Below are 21203 nucleotides of genomic sequence, written 5' to 3'. Positions count from 1 at the left end.
CCCGAGCTCTAATAGCATTGCACTAACCCATATGCTAACATGGGTACCCATCTTTAAGCTTTGTATTGTATAGGTTTAAACTTTTAATCACAGTATATAAACAAAATAATACTATGCTCACTCTTTTCTAAGACCCCATGCTCCCAGATTATTAAATATCTGTACTTACTGAGAAATGCTAAGTCTAAAATAGCCTGATTGCTTGGTGGAATAGGGAACAGCCAAACCAACTCCTCTCTCTGACATTGCTGATCAGCGATTTGCTAAGTAATGCCATGACTGTTTACGGGGACAACATGGTAGCATAATGGTTAGTGTAACAATTTACACTGCCAGCAATTGGGCTTCATTTCCCGCCACTGCCTGTAAGTAGTTTGTACGTTTCGTAAATTCTCCTCGTAACTGCATGTGTTCCCTCCGGATGCTCCGGATTCTACCCACGTTCCAAAGGCATACAGGTTCGGGATTGTTGTTGCATGAATGAAATCGCCAGAGAAAATTACTGGTAGATACAAAACAGCTATTTTTTTCAACAAAATAAGGTACAGCAGACATCATGTGGAGACGCTTTCGGTGGAAAAGTCTGCTAGCCCAACATGGGGCTCGATATTTATCTGCTGAACACAAAGGAAAATTCCATATTTACAAAGTATAGACAACACTTTCTTTTGAGATTATATACAGACTTCACACCTCCTAATTCGCATCCATCCCACGGACGCCAGCATCATCTGTGGACTGGGATTCACAGCTTTTAGAAATACATTGTTCCAATTTATATCCACAATACATTTTCAAGGAATAGAAGACTGCTAGCCAAACCCATTTGCTAAATGTAAATGACCTAACCCCAGAAATCACTCTTAACAAGGATAATAAGTAAAAGGCGTGCTGTGTTGGGTTTGGAAGCATGACGGCACCTGCAGGCTACCCCTAGTACATCCTTGTACCACTGTAATCCAAGGTTCCCTCAGAAGTCTGGAAAGAGGCACAAAACTTGTTGCTTCGTGGACATTTTATTAAGCGTTGGTAGAACAAATGGAAATTGAAACAGACAATGATAGAGGTCTACTAATGACAGGGGAGACAAAAAGCTAAGATATTAAGATTAAGCTGGCACTGCACATCTATTATACCCATAAGTAAGGAAAGTTCCATTCAAATTTGTAGATAAGAGTCCACCACAGAGAAAGCACTTACTTAAATAATGCAGTACCAAGAGAAGCTTCCTTAATCATACTTTGTATAACCATAATAAGAACACACTAAAGAACTGCATCTATAAACTGTGAGCACTAGGAAGCATACTAGACAGTTTATTGTATATATAACTACTAAAAATACAAGCAGATAATTATTTATTAAACTGCAAAGAAAATAACAAAGTCTAAGAACTAACCAGCTGGATCTAACAACGCACATGATACATTTCACTATGTTTCAATGTTTCGATGTACAGTGTGACAGTTAAAGCTATTCTTTAACTTAGGCTGTTGTGATAGTGGTCTGATGACTGGGGCTTGTTGTGGTAAACTCAGGAGAGCATTAGTTTCTATTCAACCTGAACTATACATCATTCATACTTGGGTTGCTGTTCTACCCCAGAAACTATTTTGGTTGAACATAGATGTAAGTAATATGTTTTGAGTAATGTGTAAGTTAAAGGTTTTATTTACACACCCTCTGACTAATGTTGCAGGGATCCAGCCAGTTGTCTCGAGGACCTCAGAGCACCACAGCCCGTGGGGTGCTGCACACGTTCAGCCAGTCATCTCAGCTGCAGAACGTCTCTCTTGTCAACAGGCAAAGCAAACACGCTGAAAGAGCTGGTGCTAAAGGCAGCATCACTACCTGGAGGAAGCAGGCCCCCAACACAGGTAGGCAAATAACTACACTGCACATAAGATAAAACTTTATTTATCCCGAAGGAAATTATTGTTGCAAGGTTCCTCAGTCAGAAGTATATACAAAATATAAGCTTTGAGGTATGAAAAAGAATACAAAATGTACAATATAAAATAATAGTGCAAACTACAGATGTCCAATGAAACCATATATATTTATATATTTAAGGAGGAGGAGTTGTAGAGTTGTAGAGTCTTGTAGCCACAGGGTTCAGTGTTCAGTGTTCAGTGGTGCACCTCGGTGGAATCAGTCTGTTACTAAGGGTGCTCCTCTGTTTGTCCCATACACCATGGAGGCGGTGAGAGGGATTGTTCATAATGCTTCATAGCTTCTGCAGCATTCTCCTTTCAATCACAACCACCAGGGAATCCAGTTTCTCCCCAAGAAATGAAACAGCCTTCCTGACGAGCTTATTGATCACTTTGGTGTCAGCTGCTCTCTTCCTGCTGCCCCAGCAGACTACAGTGCAGAATAGAATGCTGGCCACCACTGAGTTGTAGAGCATCTGCAGCATAGTACTGCAGACGTTGAATGACCAGAGCCGCCTTCTTGTACAGAGCCCCAGAATTTTTAGTCTAGTCTAGTTTATTGTCCAGGTGAGTTCCCAGGTATTTGTAGTCCTGGATGACTTCCACATCATTTCCCTTAATGGAGATGGAAATACAGGGTGGTTACACCTTCCTGAAGTCAACCACCAACTCTTTTGTTTTAGTGATATTGAGTTGCAGGTGATTCAGCCCACACCACTCAACAAAGTTGTCCACCACTCTTTTGTACTCAGCCACCTGACCCCGGCTGATATAGCCCACAACTGCCGAATCATCCGAAAACTTATGCAGGTGGGAGGACTCCGAGTCGTATCTGAAGTCCAAGATGTAGACAGTGAACAGGAAGGGGGACATGACAGTCCCCTGAGGTGCCCCTGTGCTACTTACCACAATACCTGATACACAGCTCTGCAATCTCACAGACTGTGGCTGTCTGGACAGGTAGTCTGTAAGCTAGTGGGAGCATCCACCTGCATCTCCGTGAGCTTACTCCCTAGTAAAGCAGGGTGTTAAAGCAGTGGTGAAATCAAAGAACATGATTCTCACAGTGCTGCCTGACTCATTCAGATAAATGTAAGCCTGTTGAAGCAGGAAGATAATGGTGTCCTCGGCTCCAACTTGAGATTCTGTCAATGCTCGACAACAGGTAGTCAAAACTGCCCATCACCATCAAGGGCAGAGAGAAAGCTGCTGGAAAGGGACTAATAACATCAGGGAAGCGTCCACGTAGCATCCACACCAGGACCACCAGATTCAAAAATAGCTACTTTCTCCAAGCAGTAAAGCTGAACAACGCCTCCGACAACTAACCCACCCCTCCACACACCCAACCAACACTACTTTATTATTTCCTGTCAGTCACCTTATGTACAGACAGTCCTGTGCCTAGCTTCACTCTGTGGACATAAAATCAATCTAGGTATTGATTATATTCTAGATTTTTATTGACATTAAACAGTCTTGAATGTTGGAAATCAGATCAACACACACAAAATGCTGAAGGAACTCAACAGGTCAGGGAGCTTCATTGGCGGGGAATAACAGTTGACCTTTTGGGCAGAGACCTTTTATCAGCCAAACTTTGGCTGATTATTCCTCTGCCTGACCTGCTGAGTTCCTCCAATATCTTGTGAATACTCTGACTATTTTACAGCCTCCTCCCCTTCTCCTACCAACCCACACCACCACCACTGTCAAGTGAAGTGTGTGGTATGTGTCAAGAAAGGTTGTTGATGATCCGGGCTATGAAGATTTGAAATTCCAGCTGTGGTGCTTGTTTTGAGTCAGATGTCAATGATGTTGATTCTTGGTAGGGTGGAGGGGTTCTCTTGCTTGGGAACAGAGGATGGTGCAGTAATTGATTTTAAACACTTCCACAAACCCCACACCACATTATCGATGAGAAGCAGCGTCCTTATCCAGCAGGAATAAAATGGTTAGCCATCAGAATCGGATTTAATATCATTGGCATATGTCATGAACTTTGTTTTGTGGCAGCAGAACATTGCAATACATGATTAAAATAACTAAATTACAATAAGAAATATAATTTTAAAAATAAATTAGTGCAAAGAGAGGGCAAAAAAAATTTGAAGAAGTGTACATGGGTTCATTGTCCATTCAGAACTCTGATGGTGGAGGGAAAGAAGTTGTTCCTGAAACATCTGCAGGCTGCTGTACCTCTTTCCTGATGGTAGCAATGAGAAAAAGGGCACGTCCTGGGTAATGGGGGTCTTTAATGACAGATTCTGCCTTCTTGAGGCATGGAATTTTGAAAATGTTCTCGATGCTGGAAGACTAGTGCTCATGATGGAGCTGACTGAGTTTTCACAACTTTCAGCAGCCTTTTCCAATCCTGTGCAGTGGACCGTCCATAGTGAACAAGGGTATAGTGTGCTCTCTCTGCTGGTTTCCTGCTGATTTCTGACTCTTTCTGTTTCCAGGGGTTACAATGGCTTACGTTAGCCCAAACCTATCAGGCCAGAAGACGTCATCAACCATGGATCGTCACCGCGAGTACCTGTTGGACATGATCCCTTCACGATCCATCAACCAGCCATCCAACGCATGGAAATAGATGCAGTGGAGTGGGGTGGGTGGGAGGGTTAGACAGAGATGCTTGGAAAGGCCAAGGCGAATACCTTGTCCCCATCTTTGCTCGCTGCAGTCACGCAGTCCAACGGTCAAAGGTGTGGGGCCCAGGTCACCCCAGAAACTGCCCGTACAGTAGAGTCTGCATTTCTTGGAATTGTGAGCACTGTTCTTGCACAGCGTATAAGGGAAAGTACAATGTGTAACCAGATGGACATAGGCATACATCTTGCCAGATTACAATGACACTGCATGTGGAAAAGAGGTCTCTTTTACTTGCTGTTTCTATGTGCGTGTGTGCAAGTACACGTATTTAGTGCTCACACATGTGTTGCTGTTTTTCACTTTGTGATACAAGTGATATCATCATGGATCTCTGGTTCTGCAGTAGCTGTATTGTTCTGGGAACTGTGGAAGAGGTCCCTCCACCCTGATGAATGTAGTGCAGGTCACTCAGGGTGTGGGATAAAGTGGGGGCAGTTGGGAGTGTCCCATCTCGAGTGGAGATGTCAGAGAGACTTGGCCTTGTTGATCTCCTTCCCATGGTGCAGATCAGGTGTATAGACGTTTCTTTACTCTTCCACTAGTGTGCTGATAGAATTGTTTATAAGTAAACAGAATTACCTCCAACTTTCACCCGTTTGCAAAGCAGCCTGACTGTCTGGATTTGAAATTTTTAAGACTTTATTTTTGGAGTCGGGATGAAAGTCACTGGAGATTGTGCAGTGATGCTGATTCTTTCCATCTGAATGCAGATTCCTTCCGTGTCATTCCCACAAATCCCACACCATACTGTCAGTAAACAACACATTTAACATCTGGGCGTAACATGGTTAGCCTTGATCATTCCAACTTCCTATTGTTTCTGAGTGGGGGAGATTGTGTAAACAAATGGATTAAGTTTTGTCTTTGGTGGTGTCCTGGTGATAATCTGCCTCCATCAGTTTGTGAGTTCAGTAGCACTGAACTCTTTGCTTGGGACGTAGAGGTAAAGAGCCCTGCCCGATCCTTGGAGTGCGTGACCAGTATCCCACTGCAGCTGAACGAGAGCCAGCCTGGGATAGCACTGACTATTGGTTTTTTGGTGATCTTGTGCTCAATGGGAGAGGCAGGCGGGTGGGTGGGGGGGGGGGCCTTTGACTTGTTTATACTGAATCTTTCTGGGCTGGGAAGGTGACCTGTGTATGTGCTCCCTTGGGAAAGTGAGCTTTCCTGAGTGATCCAATGCAATTGGTGATGGTGGAGGTAGTCCTGTAAAAAAGCATCACCCTTCAGTATTGGTGACCAGGGCCGCCGTCTTCCTGCCCCCATGGCAGTCATTTTAATCTGCTACTTTACCCTTAACCTGTCAACACTCTTCTGACATTTGGGCAGACTTTTATTTTTCCCCCAGTTTTTGATACAGATTAGTCATTAGTAAAGCCATTAAAATATTTTGCAGATGTTCTTGTTTATTAGAGGGTATTTTTGTGTTTGCTTGGTTAGCTGGAATGATGTCCTTAATTCAACCAAAGTATCGTTGGAGTTAATTTTTTAATGTGAATTTTCTCACTGTGGAGATTGAAGTAACAACAAAATTTATTCTCCAGCTTCTGGGTCCATTCAGAGTCTCACTGAACTCTCGAGGGAAAGGGTTCACCGCTAAGGTGTTTATCATCTATCCATATTCCAGTGCGTTCCCAGTGTCTGCACACCAACAGTAGGTGCACATCATCCGCATATACACGTGATCAGTCATACCTCCTTTCGTTGCTTCCTGATCTCACTGTGTACTCTTTGACTTCCCACTCCTGTACCTCTGATTGTGTGGACATGTCAGAGCAATTGTCCAAAAGGCTCACACTTTTCCAAACTATCGCCATTTTGAACGTACTTTCACTGTCTTCACTACTGTCTCTGTGGCAACCTGGGCTGGATTTCAATAAGCAAGTTCCCTCTGCAGAGCCTCAGATTCTCCAAAATACAACATACAGAACTGATATTTATGTTGCTGTATAAGTTTGATTTTGCCTTGATTTTCATTGGATCTTTAAAGAATATGCTATTCAGGACTCTGGGTGGATTGTAGGGGTTGCTGTGCTTCTCCTTCCCTCCCCCTCACCCCACAACCCCATCTGTAACTCGAGAGACTACCATACTATCACATTCAATAGTAATAATTCTGTTCCCATTTTTGAGCTTGTCCTGTGGAGAGTCAGCCTATTTACTGACTGTGCTTGCTGGTTACTGAGCAAATTGGCCATGTTCAAGAAGATCCTTCCTCCGGTCCCACTTCTACATGCCTACTGAAGGTGATTGTTTTTCTCGCAGTATTTGAGGACAGATTAGGTTGATTTGGACAGTCATCCTCACTGATCTGTGTGCTTGTTCTGAACTGGGAATCTCACCTGTCTGAGTTAGGCCTAAGAAATAGGATGTCTAGTAACTGCCATCATCATACCATCTTCCTGCCCCTTTCCCTGACAGTGAGGTTGTGGTGAAGAAACGGCCTGTGCCCAACCTCAAAAAACTTGAGATGTCCCGCCCTGTCATTGTGGGCCATTCATTCAGGTAGGACTCTTGTGGAAAGGGGACAAGAAACAATTCTGCAAAGCTCACCAGCTTTGACTTTGAAGGAACTGTAGTCCACAGGACAATGCATCTCATTTGGGTGTTGTATGTCATGTTCATACCAAATATTGCAGCCAGCTTCACATTGGCGACAAGGATTGTCACAAACCCTTAGCCCTTTGGATCCCATGTTTCATTGAGGCTTCATCCCTGCCATTTCCCCCCCCCCCCCCTTTCTCAAGCTCCCTGAATAAGGGCCCAGTGGCCAGGGAAGGAGTGAGCAATGGCCAGGTATTTTTCTAGAATGAATGCACCTACCCTCAAGAACACGTTTTCGGAGAGTCAAAGATCGTTTCACCAATGGAGCAACATTCTGCGTGTGGAAATAACTGCAAATGACAACTCACGAACAGAGTAATTTGTATCTTCACCTTTTGTCACCAACAAGTTTATATTGGGGTGACTGAAACCGCAAGGGCCATTACGGATCTGTCGATACTTTCCCAACCTATTTACTGTGACTATAACCTCTAATAGAACGAACTTACAAAGAATTTGCTGCAAGAAAGCTGCTCCTTCTGGAGAATTTCAATCCATGCTTGAAATGGATGGTGTACATTGTACTGAGGGATTTTTAGCATTTGAATGACAAATAAACAGGACAAACAGCATGGTGGTTCATCTGTCTTCATGGTGTTTGATGTTGCTTTCATTGATGTGAACCTGTACTCCTGAAGACGAACGATAAATGAGAGACTGGTTCTCTTTCAGACTTCAATGTTGTCTCTTCTCAGGTAAGATACAACACTAGTTAAAAAATAAAATTTGCTCCACATTGTCCTGTCACATACTCCCAGAATAGGGGCAATATAGATTAGACACATTAAAATTCCATCGCAAACACAGGAGCTTCTGCAGAGCAACACACACAGAATGATGGGGGAACTCATCAGGTCAAGCAGCATCAATGGGAGTGCATAAACATTAGAGGTTTCAGGTTGAGACCCTTCATTAGGACTGAAAAGGAAGGATGCCAAAATTTAAAAAAAGGATGGGGAGAGGGGAGGAGGACTAGCTAGAAGGTGATGGGTGAAGCCAGGTGGGTGGGGGAGAGGGGATCAAGTAGGAAGCTGGGAGGTAATGGGTGATAGGAATGAAGGTGGGGCCACTAAAGGATAAAGAAGGCAACATGCCTGGAGGTGGAGGAGGTTGGGGAGGTCCTAAATGAATATTTTGCTTCAGTATTCACAAGTGAAAAGGAACTTGATCAGGGCGAGGTTGAAATAGAACAGGCCTGTGTGTTGGACAGTGTGGAGTTTAAGGAAGAATAAGTCCCCAGGGCCGGACATGATATACCCCAGGTTGTTGTGCAAAGTGAGAGAAGAGATCGCTGGAGCAGTAGCTATTTTTGAATCCTCTTTGATTGCAGGGGAGGTGACGGAGGATTGGAGAATGGCAAATGTAGTTCCCTTGTTTTTAAAAGGTAATAGGGAGAATCCTGGGAACTGTAGACTGGTGAGTCTTGCATCAGTGGTCTGCAAACTATTGGAAAAGATTCTTAGGAATAGGATCTACGATCATTTGGAGAAGTACAATTTACTCAAAGATAGTCAGCATGGCTTCATGAAGGGAAGGTCGTGCCTCACGAGCCTAATTGAGTTTTTTGAAGAGGTAACAAAAGAAATTGATAAGGATAGGGCGGTAGATGTGGTCTACATAGATTTGACAAAGTCCCCCACGAGAGACTCATCCAGAAAGTCATGAGGCATGGGATCAGTGGAACCTTGGCTGTTTGGATTAAAAAGAATTGGTTTACAGGAAGAAAGCAGAAGGTAGTAGTGGAAGGAAAGTATTCTGCCTGGAGGTCAGTGACTTGGAGTGCCCAGGGATCTGTTCTGGGACCCCTGCTCTTTGTGATTTTTATAAATGACCTGGATGAAGAGGCGGAAGGATGGGTGAGTAAGTTTGCAGATGACACAAAGATTGGAGGAGTTGTGGATGGAACTGTAGGTTGTCAAAGATTACAGGAAGATATAGACAGGATTCAGATTTGGGCAGAAAAGTGGCAGATGGATCTCAATCCGGATAAGTGTAACGCCGTGTACAGGGTGGATGAACAGAGGGACCTTGAGGTTCAAATCCATACATCCCTCAAGGTTGCTGCACAGATTGATAGGGTAGTTAAGAAGGCCTATAGGATGCTAGGCTTCATTAATAGGGGGATTGAGTTCAAGAGTAGAGCGGTCATGTTGAAACTACAAATCTCTGGTGAGACAGCACTTACCAGAGTATTGTGTTCAGTTCTGGTCACCTCATTATAGGAAGGATGCAGAGGAGATTTACCAGGATGTTGCCTGGATTGGAAAACAAGTCTTATGAGGCAAGGTTAGCAGAGTTGGGACTTTTTTCTCTTTGGAGCATAGAAGAATGAGAGGGGACCTGATAGAGGTCTACAAGATTATGAGGCATAGATAGGGTGGATAGCCAATACCTGTTTCCCAGGGCACGAATAGCAAACGCCAGAGGGCATATGTACTAAATTAAGGGAGGGAAGTTTAGGAGAGACATGAGGGGTATGTTTTTTAAACAGAGGGTTGTGGGTGCCTGGAATGACTTGCCAGGTATGGTGGTGGAGGCTAAAACATTAGGGGTATTTAAGAGCCTCTTGGACAGGCATATGGATGAAAGAAAAATGGAGGGTTATGGGGTAGTGTGAGTTTAGTACTTTTTTTTTAAGGAATATATGGGTCGACACAACATCGAGGGCTGAAGGAGTCTGATAGGAAAGGAGAGTGGTCCGTGGAAGAAAGGGAAGCAGGGGCACACTAGGAGGAGGTCATAGGTAGTTGAGAAGAGGTAAGCAGAATAGAACAAGAAGGAAATGGGGGGAGGTGAGAATTATTGGAAGGTATAGAAATTGATGTCCATGCCTTCAGGTTGAAGGCTACCCAGATGGAATATAAGGTGTTCCTCCAACCCGAGAGTGACCTCGTCATTGCAGTAGAGAAGGCCATGGATTGGCATATCAGATCAGGAATAGGGATGGGAATTAAAATGACTTGCCACCGGGGAATTCCATTTTTTGCAGGTGGGACCAAGGTGCTTGTCAAAGCAGTCCCCTATCTCCGTCAGGACTCACCTCACTCGTCCCATCACACACTCCCAAAATGGGGACAACACAGGTCAGACCCGATAAAAGTTTCCTTTACTTTGCCCTGTTACCGTCTTTTAAATTCAATACACGTTAGACACAGAGCTCCTTCAGAGACACGAGGCAAACCCAGAACTTTATCCTTGGAGTGTAAGAGACTGAGGGGTGATAGAAATGAATGAAGTCATAAACGAGATTCTGCAAATCAGCCATGATGGAATGGTAGGGCAGACTCAAGCGACAGACACAACTCAGCAGGTAAGGCAGCATCTATAGAAAGGAATAAACAGTCAATGTTTCAGGCTGAAACCCTTCATCAGGACTGGAAAGGAAGGCTAAGAAGATGGGAGGGGAAGCTGACTGGTGATGGGTGACACCAGGTAGGGAAGATGGTGAGAAGCTAGGAGGTGGGTAGGTAAAGGTAATGCACTCAAGTTTTGTTCCCTGGGAAAGAGACTCAAAAACTAGAGGCAATAATTTTAAGGTGAGAAGGATTATAGAAAGGACCTGAGGGACAACTATTTCATTCAGAGAATGATTAATTCATTGAATGAGCTGCCATAGGAAACGTATGGGTCGGGTACAATAACAACATTGAAAAGACACTGAGGCTGGTATATGGATAAGAAAGTTGATGGTGGTGTAGATAGTTGTAAATTACAATGGGGCATTGGCATCCAAAGAGAAGAAATGACGCCATGGCTTGAAGGGAGGGCTCCAAGCTGGAATGAAACTCCCATCCACCCAGCGTCTTGTTGGTAAATGTACAAAACTGAGGACTTAAGGGCAGGATTGCTAATTCGGAGGACCTTTATTTGTATAAAGATGCTGAGCCTGCATGCTTGAGAGTTGAGTCTGCTGAGTCCTTGAGAAGATTATGAAATTGCTAGTTCATTAAGATGATTCAAAAGTTTAAAGAGAAATTACAGACAGATTGCAGTTAGAGTAGTTTTGGAATAAATTTAGAATTTTTGTAAGCTGTCCACAACATTGCCATGTTTCATTAGTGCCATCTTTCCACCTTTTTCCTATTGGGTGCGGCCCTTAGGTTCCTTGTATTTACTGTGAATGCCCACAAGAAAGTGAATTTCAGATTATATGGTGATGTTTATGTACTTTGTTAATAAATTTACTTTGACCACTGACAGATGGAGTTCAAGCCAGAGTAGTGTGTAATAGTTCACTTTGGAAGGTTGAATTTGAAGGCAGAATACAGGGGGTTCAAAACGAGGTATGGTGGGAGGCTCGTAATGAACGTCTGCACAACTAAGTTTCCAAAGAAAAGCCCTTGCTTACTGGCATCTGCACAAGTGCATATGGGAACAGGTGCAATGAAAGACTTATTTGCAGCAGCATCACATGCTCACCACATCAGATAAGCAGTGTCACAACAAACACATAAATTATATATAATTTCTACAAGAGGGAACACAATTAGAATAAAAATATCCTTTGTAGTGCAAAGTGATCACAGTGGTCAGCATTGCTATACTGAGGTAGTGATTTGGGTTGTGCCAGTTGGTTTAAGAACTGAATAAATTAAGAAAAGTACCCATTCCTGAACCAGGTTTTGAACTCTCAGATTGAGAATTAGGTTTAACATTACTGGGCATATACTGTGAAATTGGTTGTTTTGCAGCAGCATTTCAGTGCAATACATAATAATAAAATACTATAATTTACAATAATATATTTTAAAATTAAATACATTGTGCGGGAAGAGAGCAAAAAGATAGTAGCAATGAGAAGAGGGCAAGTCCAGGGTGGTGAGGGGCCTTGGTGATGGATGCCTTTTTGAGTCGTCCCCTTTTGAATGTGTCCTCAATGATTGAAAAGCTCTCCACATCTACCCCCCATCCCATTCCCACACCACAGCCTCACCTTCACCCCGATTCTCTGTTGGAGCTTTGGTGTTGCCATATTAGGCAAGTAACTGGTGGGGCTGTCCTTGGCTGCAGGTGGTCGCTGGAGGTGAAAGTTAATGCCAGAGGATGGTTATCCCCACACACTTCACTGTTTCTGCCTAACAAAGAGTAACAGTCGCATGCCAACAGCCAATATTTACAGGTAACCAGATCAGCCTTCATCTACTCATGGATGTACAGTACTGTGCAAAAGTTTTAAGCACACACACACATATATAGCTAGGGTGCCTAAGATTTTTACAGTACTGTAGTAATTTTATGTATTGCACTGTACTGCCACCACAGGAAAAAACAGATTTCATGATGTGAGTGTCAGTCCGTGGCCACCTCTTGTGCAAAGATGCAGCCACCGTTGGTGGAGGAAGAACACCTTGTTTTTCATCTGGGTACTCTCCGGCCTGATAGCATGAATATTGATTTCTCTTTACAGTAAACAAACCACCCCCCTCCCCGGCTTCCTTTAGTCCCCACTTTCACCTTTGACCTCACCAGCCTATGTGCCCCCTGGGTCCCTTCCTCCTTCCTTTTCTCCTATTGTCCACTCTCCTCTCCTTTTAGATTCCTTCCTCTCCAGACCTTGACCTTTACCCACCCACCTGGCTTCACCTAACATTGTTCATCTTGCCTTCTTCCTTCACCTGACCTTTTTCTTCAGGTATCCTCCCCTTCCTTCTCAGTCCCGAAGAAGGTTTCAGCCCAAAATATCAATTGTTTATTCATTTCCGTAGATGCTGCCTGACCTGCTGAGTTCCTCCAGTATTGTGTGTGTTGTTGCTGATGACAAACCTGATTCTGATATGGGTCTCTATTGTGGTCTGAGAATGGGAAGGGGGCAGAGAGAGGGGAATCGGTTGGGAAAAGGGGAAGGGAGAGGGAAGGAAACAGGAAACACCAGAGAGACATTCTGTAATGATCAATAAACCAATTGTTTGGAATCAAATTACCTTCTCTGATGTCTCAGGGCTGAGCGTGTCACAGCTCCCTCCCGCACCCTTGGCATTTCTCTGCCAACTGTACAACACCCTTCCCGTAACGCTCCACCCTCACCATTCCCAACATCCTTTGCTCACCCCAGATTTACAAACTCTCGTTGACAAATACAGTATTGTGCAAAAGTCTTAGGCACCCTAGTTAAATATATGTGCCTAAGACTTTTGCATGGTCCTGTAGAAAGATGCAAGTGACTAATTATACAAAGACTAAAATTAAGCTGTTATTTATCAGCCTAAAACAATTTGTGTCCAACTCTTCACTCATGAGTTTCTTGTGGTGAAAAAGCTTCACATACATTTCTATTATTACCTTAATATTAGCCTCACATTGTTCTACCCACTGCTACAGCTCCATAACTAACTGTGTTCTAGTGCAGTGACCTACCACGACTTGCTTCTGCCTCAGTCAACTGCTCATTGCTGTGTCTGCTCCCACCTACCTCGTGCCAAATCCCACTCTGATTCCCAATGAGTGAGGTCAGGTGACGCATCTCTCACAGAGAGCATTTTGGAGATATCATAATTCACTGACTTTTACTCTAGGCTTGGGGAGGGAAAGGAACAGGCAGTATGGGGAAGTATATAAATTGTCCTAGATTGGCACATGAATGTGAGGAAAATGGAAGGATATGGACATTGTGCAGGCTGAAGAGATTAGTTTAGTTGGCTGTTTGATGACTAATTTAATTGGTTCAGCACGAAGGACCTGTTCGTGCACTGTACTGTTCCATGTTCTATTGGGGGGGTGTGGGAACGGGACCATAAATTGGGAATGATTCACAGGAATACTTTCTTCCCATTCTTGTTGACTTAATTAAGTAACCTCCACTGACTTCCCCCTCCTGATTGTTGCCAGTATTGAGAACCCAGCCTCTCATTTCACAGGATGGCTGCTGTGTTTGATCTTTACACTCATGACTGTGTGGCTAAGTACAGCTCCAATGCCATATTCAGTTTTGCTGATGACATCTATGTTGTTGACCAAATCAAAGATGGTAGTCAATCAGCACAGAGGAGGGAGGTTCAAAATCCAGCTGCCTCGTGCCAGAACAACAACCTCTCACTCAGTGTCAGTAAGACCAAATAACTGATCATCGTCTTCAGGAGGAGGAAACCAGAAGTCTAGGAGCCAGTCCTTATTGGACGATCAGAGGTGGAGAGTGTCAGCAGCTTTAAGTTCCTCAGTGTTATCATTTCGGAGGACCTGTTCTGGGCCCAGCATGCAAGTGCAATTATGAAGAAAGTACAGCAGTGCCTTTACTTCCATAGCAGTAAGCAAAGATTTGGTATGACATCTAAAATGTTGACAAACTTTTATAAATGTGTGGCGGAGAGTATACTGACAGGTTGCATCATGGCCTGGTATGGAATCACCATTGTCCTTGAACAGAAAATCCAATAAAAAGTAGTGGATACAGGGCAGTCCATTTCAGGTAAAACCTCCACAGAATTGTGCACATCTATACAGTGTGTCGTCACAGGAAAGCAGCATCCATTATCGATGACCCCAGCAACTAGGTCATGCTCTCTTCTCACTGCTGCCATCAGGAAGAAGGTACTGGAGCTTCAGGGCTCACAACATCAGGTTCAGGAACAATTACCCCTCAACCATAAGACTGTTGAACCAAAGGGGATAACTTCACTCAACTTTACTTGCCCCATCACAGAACTGTTCCCACATCCCAAGGACTCAAGGACTCTTCATCTCGTGTTCTCAAAATTTGTTGCTTATTGATATATTTTTGTTCCTTTGTATTTAGAATCAGAATCAGGTTTATTATCACCAGCATGTGATGTGAAATGTGTTAACTTAGCAGCAGCAGCTCAATTCAATACATAATCTAGCAGAGGGAGAAACAAATAATAATGAATAAAATAAAACATAATAAATAAGTAAATAAATTATGTATATTGAACAGATTTTTTTAAATGCGCTAAAACAGAAATACTGTATCTTTTAAAAAAAGTGAGGTAGTGTCCAAAGCTTCAATATCTGTTTAGGAATCGGATGGCGGAGGAGAAAAGGCTGTTCCTGAATCGCTGTGAATACTGCAAGAAAATGAATCTCAGGGTTGAATATGGTGAGATATATGAACTTTGATAATAAATTTACTTTGAACTTTGATAACTCCAACCTGCACTCGAACCTTCCACCAGCTGCTTCTACCTCAATGGAGGTGACTGTAGTGATTCAGACACTCAGTAATGTTTCACTGGCATTTGTCTTGAAATCTTTTGTGGCAGCAGTTCATTGCAATGCATAAACAGTTTTTAAAAAAATCATAAATTATATATGTAAAGATTAAAGAGAGCCAAAAAGAAACAAGAAAAAAAAGAAACAGGAGATAACTTGCTGGCTAATGTTTCCATCCTCCTTGTTCTCTCTGATATCTCAAGCCCTCTCACCCTCCCTGTAATCTCTTGTGCTTCTTTCTCTAATTTTACCTAATCTTCCCCTCTCTCTCTCTCTCTCTCTCTCTCTCTCTCTGTCTGTCTCTGTTTCTGTCTCCTGACAAGAAGACCTAGCATTCTCAGCAGAAAACACCATCTTTACCTGAGGCAAACCTACCAGCCATGGGATCTGGACATTGCGCAGGACAATAATGCGACAAGGACCCCGAGCTAAGCCACTTTAGAGCATATTCCTTTATTTGCATTCTCTAAACCATGCATGCCTTGTCACTTGGTTAGCTGTCGGACGCATTGGCGGACTGAATGTTAGCAATTTCTCTATCAAACATTGGCACTTCTCTTCTAGTGTAATCTCCTCCGGATATATCACACCCATCAGCTGTTTCTCTGGTAACTTGCTGATGCTGGAGTCATTGAATGGCATGTAACCGGTCACTATTACGTACAGGATGACCCCCATGCTCCAGATATCGTACTTTTTGGGGTCATAAGGAACCCCTAGAAGGACCTCGGGAGGGGAGTAGGCGGCAGAGCCACAGTAGGTGGTACTGAGTTCCGGGTATCCCTGACTCTTCCTCCCAAACCCAAAATCAGCCAACTTCACCTGCATCTGCTCAGTCAAAAGGATGTTCTCGCACTTGAGGTCCCGATGGACAATGTCTCGCTCGTGAAGGTACTTAATGGCCTTGGCGACCTGAGAGAACAAGCATTTGGCCTCCTGGCAGGAGATGCAGGTCCTGTGCTGGATGAGCTCCAGAAGATTTGTTGAGACCAGCTCCATGACGATGTAAACATTTTCATTGAGAACCTCGATAAACTCAAACACTTGCACAATGTGAGGGTGTTTGATCCCTCTCAGAATGGCCATCTCCCTGGGCAAGAACTTGCTGGCAAAATCCTTTGGCACTTTCTTCGTATCAACCACTTTGATTGCTACATTTTCATTGTACTTTTTTGAAGTGGCTTCTTTCACCTTGGAGTAACTGCCCTCTCCTATTGTTTTCCCTACTTTATAACCTAACCTCGCTAGTAGTTTGCTCCCCGACATGTTACACAGCCATCTTGTTAAGGCAATATCCCAATGTGCAGACCTATCCTATCAATGGGCCTGCTGTAATAATTTACTGTTGTGAAGTTTGCCCTGTGTCACATCTCATCCCCATCACCTTTTATAGACATGTGTCCTGAAGCACTTTCAAAAAATGATTGGCTTCACTGTGCTGATAACTATGAAATGATTTGGTACTTCAGGCTGTCATCTTCTCCCCTCTGAGTTCACGGAAGGAATCCAGCTCCATGCATTCCAAGACACAATTGAGCTTGCTGCTGCTTTGCAGAAGGACAGGAAAGGATGGGACCTGCATGCAGAAGGTCTTGTTGAGCATTGTTTCCCATGGTGGGGGGGGGGGAGTGTAAGGTGCTTCTGATCCTGTCCATGACACTCAGCATTTATGAGGTCACCCCCACCATGGAAGTGTCTGGGGGGCATGGCCCTGCTATTGAGGTCAAAGGGCCAAACTGTCCTCTGGAAATTATGTTCCAGTGGGATGAACCTTCATTCCTTCCGATTTCTGGTGGATGGCCATGAAGAAAGTCAGCTCTTTCCCTCCTGAATGACATGGAAATGTTTATTAGAGGCATCGACCACCTCTAGGAATGGAACTTTCTGGAAAGGCATGACAAATATCTCCCCCTCAGTGACAATCTAAAAGGGGGGAAGGCCCATTGTGAAGATTAGAACCCCCTTTATTTCAAAAGAGGAACCTATTTGAAGATGTTATGTTGAAGCCAGGTGATCAATCAGATTTGGGTCTCGTTAGGGTTCCTGCATTAATTAGTTGGTTCTCACCTATTTCAACCAGGCAATTGTAACTTCAAGATTCACAGTTAAAGTGAAGCATGTTCACCTTGAAAACCCCTTTAGAGGGGGGCAACAGGGATGTTTCCAACCTTCTGAGATGTTTCAGAGAAACCTCAGTCGGCTGCCTCTCTCAACCTAGTTCACTGTTATTGTTTGGGCACGTTAGCTCATGGGACAGGAATAAACAGATACCCTTATCATGAACATCACATCGCTGCATCCAATCTCAGAGGCACAGAGCACAGTACCTGACCCTCACGGACCATCTCATCCAAGTAAACTAACAACTTGAGTGCACTTGGCAATGAACATCCAACTTGTGAAGATGAGGTCAGAGATGGAATGAGGGCCACTGTCTGGAGAGCAAGTTATAGAGAATACGTTTCTGTGATGGACACTGAAAGGCAAAGTAAGCAGAGATGTTTGAAGCTGTAGGCTCTGTGAGTTATTCAACTCATGTTCTCAGTATTCGTCTTTTTTATTTTGCACAATTGGTCTTCCTTTGCACATTGGTAGTTTACCAGTCCTTCTATGTATAGTTTTTCATAAGTTCTGTTGCATTTCTTTACTTTGTTGTAAATGCACAGAAGAAACTGAATTTCAAGGTTTTATATGGTGATATATTTGTACTTAAATAATAAATTTAGTTTGAACTTTGTGGGTCACTAAGTATAGTTCGAATAACTGAACTGGGTTGAAGAGTTCAGCGAGTAGTCTCCGGATACATTCGTTTCTGCACTGGATGGGCACTCTTAGGGTTCCAGTGTGTGCCTGGGATCCATGAGGGTCAAGAAGCCGGAATGTTCCAGGTAGAGTTGATTTAGAGAGGATGTTTTCTGTAGTGGGGGAGCTAGGAGCAGAGGGCACAGACTCAGAGGGATGTTCACTTAGAAAAGAGATGAGGTGAAATTTCTTTAGCCAGAAGATGGTGAATCTGTGGAATTCATTGCCACAGACAGCTGTGGAGGTCAAGTCATTAGCTAGATTTAAAATGGAAGTTGATAGGTTCTTGATTAGTCAGGACATCAAAGGTTATGGGGAGAAGACAGGAGAATGAGGTTGAGAGGGATAATAAATCAGACGAGATAGAATGGCAGAGCAGATTTGATGGGCTGAATGGCCTCATTCTGCCCCTATGTCTTAGCTGGGAAGTGAGCAGAAACTGTTTTCTCAGTGAGAAGGGAAGGGGTGTGCCATATTTTCCATTGGAATGATGGACATGAGGAACAGAAGGATCCCAAGGTTGTTCTCGCAGTGTGTGGGGTATGGGCTGAGGAAGGACCACCGATGGGAGGTGGTGGGGGTCAAAAATGTCAAAGGATGGCGGGGAGAGAAGAGGCAATGGTCAAGGTCAGGGGAGGCCACTCTGGAGTTTCAGAAGAGTTTCATAAACAAACGAGATTCTGCAGATGCTGGAAATCCACAGCAACACACACAAAATGCTGGAGGAACTCAGCAGGCCAGGCAGCATCTATAGAGAGGAATAAAGAGCCAATATCACGATGCGTAACGGTTAGTGCGATGCAGTTACAGTCGGGGTATCGGAGTTTGCATTTCAATACCGGCGGCATCTGTACGAAGTGTGTACACGGGTTTCCTCGCACAGTCCGAAGACGTGCGGGTTAATCGGTCATTGTAAGTTGTTCTGTGATTAGGCTCTAAATAAATAAAGGCTTCGAGCCCAGACCCTTTTTCAAGACTGAAAACGAAGAGGGAAGAGGCCAGATGCGCGGAGCACGCTCGCAGACTACAGCTTAATAATAATTTAATAAATGAGCTAGTTCACTTTCAAAGGTTTAATTGACAATGGTTTTAGATAGAGGTTGTTACATCCGTTACGGTAACGCTACGAGGAAACTAACGGTGACTCCTTGTGGGGTGCGATCTCCTACTTGCCGTCCCTAACCCAGGCGTGTTTGACGATCTGGTGGGCAGCTGGCCGCTCGGTTGGGCTGAACTGCAGGAGTTCTTGGATCAGGCTTTGACACTTCTCATCCAGGTGAACACTCTCCGGGTAGATCACCCCTTTCTGTTGGCTCTTGGGCAGTTTGCTGATGTTTGAATCGTCAAACGGCATGCACCCCGTCACTATCACGTAGAGGATAACGCCCACACTCCAAATGTCATACTTCTTGGGATCATAAGGGACGCCCATGAGGACCTCCGGAGGGGCATAGGCTGCCGAGCCGCAGTAGGTGCTGCTAAGGTGGGGGGAGCTATGAATTTTCTTCCCGAACCCAAAGTCGGTGATCTTCACCTGCATATCCTCGGTTAGCAGGATGTTCTCACACTTGAGGTCGCGGTGGACAATCTTCCGCTCGTGGAGATACTTAACAGCGCAGGCAATCTGCGAGAAGAAGTGTCGGGCCTCGTGGTTCGGGATGTGGCCCCGGTTCTGGATCAGCTGGAGGAGATCAGTGACGGCTTGCTCCATCACAATGTAGAGTTTTCCATTGCAGACTTCGATGAATTCATAGACCTGCACAATGTGAGGGTGTTTGATCCCCCTCAGGATGTCCAGCTCCCGCGGAAGGAATTTATTAACAAAATCCGGGGGAGCCTTTTTCCTGTCCACCACCTTTATAGCAACATTCTCCCTGTATTTCTTGCAAGTGCCCACTTTCACTTTGGAGTAACTACCTTCACCAATGGTTTTTCCAAGTTTGTACCCTAACTCTGCCAGAAACGTGTCTCCGGACATGGTGCATAGCCATGTTTCCCACCCCCACCCCCGCATGTTTTGAGGTAACAACGTTACGTGTGTACCGGTTCACACGAGAGCTGTAACAATTTGTTATTGTGAGGTTTCCCGAGACATCATGAACCCTGCGGCCATTTATGGACATGGACTCGGGGAATAAGTTTTCAACTCTTGAGAAACTTTGCACCTTTTCTATCCTTGAGAATCTGTGCGGGGACTGTGGGGGTTTGACCTGAGGCTGGGCCCAGAGAACCGAACGATATAAAGGTATAAACACAAGGGATTCTGCAGAAGCTGAAAGTCTGGAGCATCTCACACAAAATGCTGGAGGAGCTCAGCAGGTCTGGCGGCATCCATGGAGAGGAATAAACATCGACTGTATTCCCCTCTACACATGCTGCTCGGCCTGCTGAGTTCCTTCAGCATTTTGTGTGTAGTGTTCTTAGGAAGGCAAAGTCTGAGGAAGGTTGGCAGTTGTCTTGTGACCCTGTCACCTCAGCCAGTGAATACCTCCAACATTTTGTGTCTCTGGATTTTGGGGGAAGCACTTCACACAAAGTAGAGTTTTAAAAAAATATAGGTTAATTCCTCTTTTTGTTGTCTGCAGGCCGTGTGTTTTGGGTTAGCTGCCTTTGTTCATAACCAACTCTCTACTATTTTCCAGATGACATTATCCATTTCATGTTCTTGATATTTATTCCTTATTTATTATTATTTCCTTTTGTATTTGAACAGGTTGTCTTTTGCAAATTGGTTGTTTGTTCATCTTATTGGGTGAAGTCTTTCACTGATTCTATTGTGTTTCTTTGTACTTACTGTGAATGCCTGCAAGAAAGTGAATCTCAGGGTTGTATTTGGTGGTCAGGAGGTTGGGTCAAATTGTGGCCAAAGGTCTTGCATGGTGCTGCAGTATTCTGTGTTCAGACGTTACCAAGTTGTTTTGTTGTTGCCCATATGATCACCTGGTCTTTGCTTTGCTTCCTCTTTATGATTTACAATCTTACCCAGTTTTGTGTTCTCACTATTTGGCCACTGCTGTACAGTGTGGGGAATGGGGTTGAGAGGGA

The 21203-nt window shown here is 44.1% G+C and overlaps 3 protein-coding genes across 14 annotated transcripts in view; 1 reads left to right on the top strand and 2 right to left on the bottom strand.

Moving 5' to 3' along the window:
* The window catches only part of gatad2ab (GATA zinc finger domain containing 2Ab), a 219232-nt gene extending 211906 nt beyond the window's left edge, over window positions 1-7326 (top strand). For all 12 annotated transcript variants that reach the window (XM_059990978.1, XM_059990979.1, XM_059990973.1 and 9 more), the window contains 2 exons: window positions 1700-1877; window positions 4397-7326. In XM_059990978.1, coding sequence (XP_059846961.1) covers window positions 1700-1877; window positions 4397-4530 — 312 coding nt within the window. In that variant the 3' untranslated portion in view covers window positions 4531-7326. The remainder of the gene's footprint in view (window positions 1-1699; window positions 1878-4396) is intronic.
* Window positions 7327-15809: 8483 nt separating this feature from the next.
* On the bottom strand, window positions 15810-16977 carry LOC132405953 (testis-specific serine/threonine-protein kinase 6-like). The gene has a single exon (XM_059990984.1). The coding sequence runs from the start codon at window positions 16620-16622 to the stop codon at window positions 15810-15812; it is 813 nt and encodes a 270-aa protein (XP_059846967.1). The 5' UTR covers window positions 16623-16977.
* Window positions 16978-18905: 1928 nt separating this feature from the next.
* Window positions 18906-20162, bottom strand: LOC132405952 (testis-specific serine/threonine-protein kinase 6-like). Its single transcript, XM_059990983.1, has one exon. The coding sequence runs from the start codon at window positions 20134-20136 to the stop codon at window positions 19324-19326; it is 813 nt and encodes a 270-aa protein (XP_059846966.1). The 5' UTR covers window positions 20137-20162; the 3' UTR covers window positions 18906-19323.
* Between the last annotated feature and the right edge of the window lie 1041 nt (window positions 20163-21203).

The sequence above is a fragment of the Hypanus sabinus genome, chromosome 16, assembly GCF_030144855.1.
Source record: "Hypanus sabinus isolate sHypSab1 chromosome 16, sHypSab1.hap1, whole genome shotgun sequence".
NCBI classification, from domain to species: domain Eukaryota; kingdom Metazoa; phylum Chordata; class Chondrichthyes; order Myliobatiformes; family Dasyatidae; genus Hypanus; species Hypanus sabinus.
Note: the sequence above shows the minus strand (reverse complement) of the source record. Positions and strands in the feature narration are given on the sequence as shown.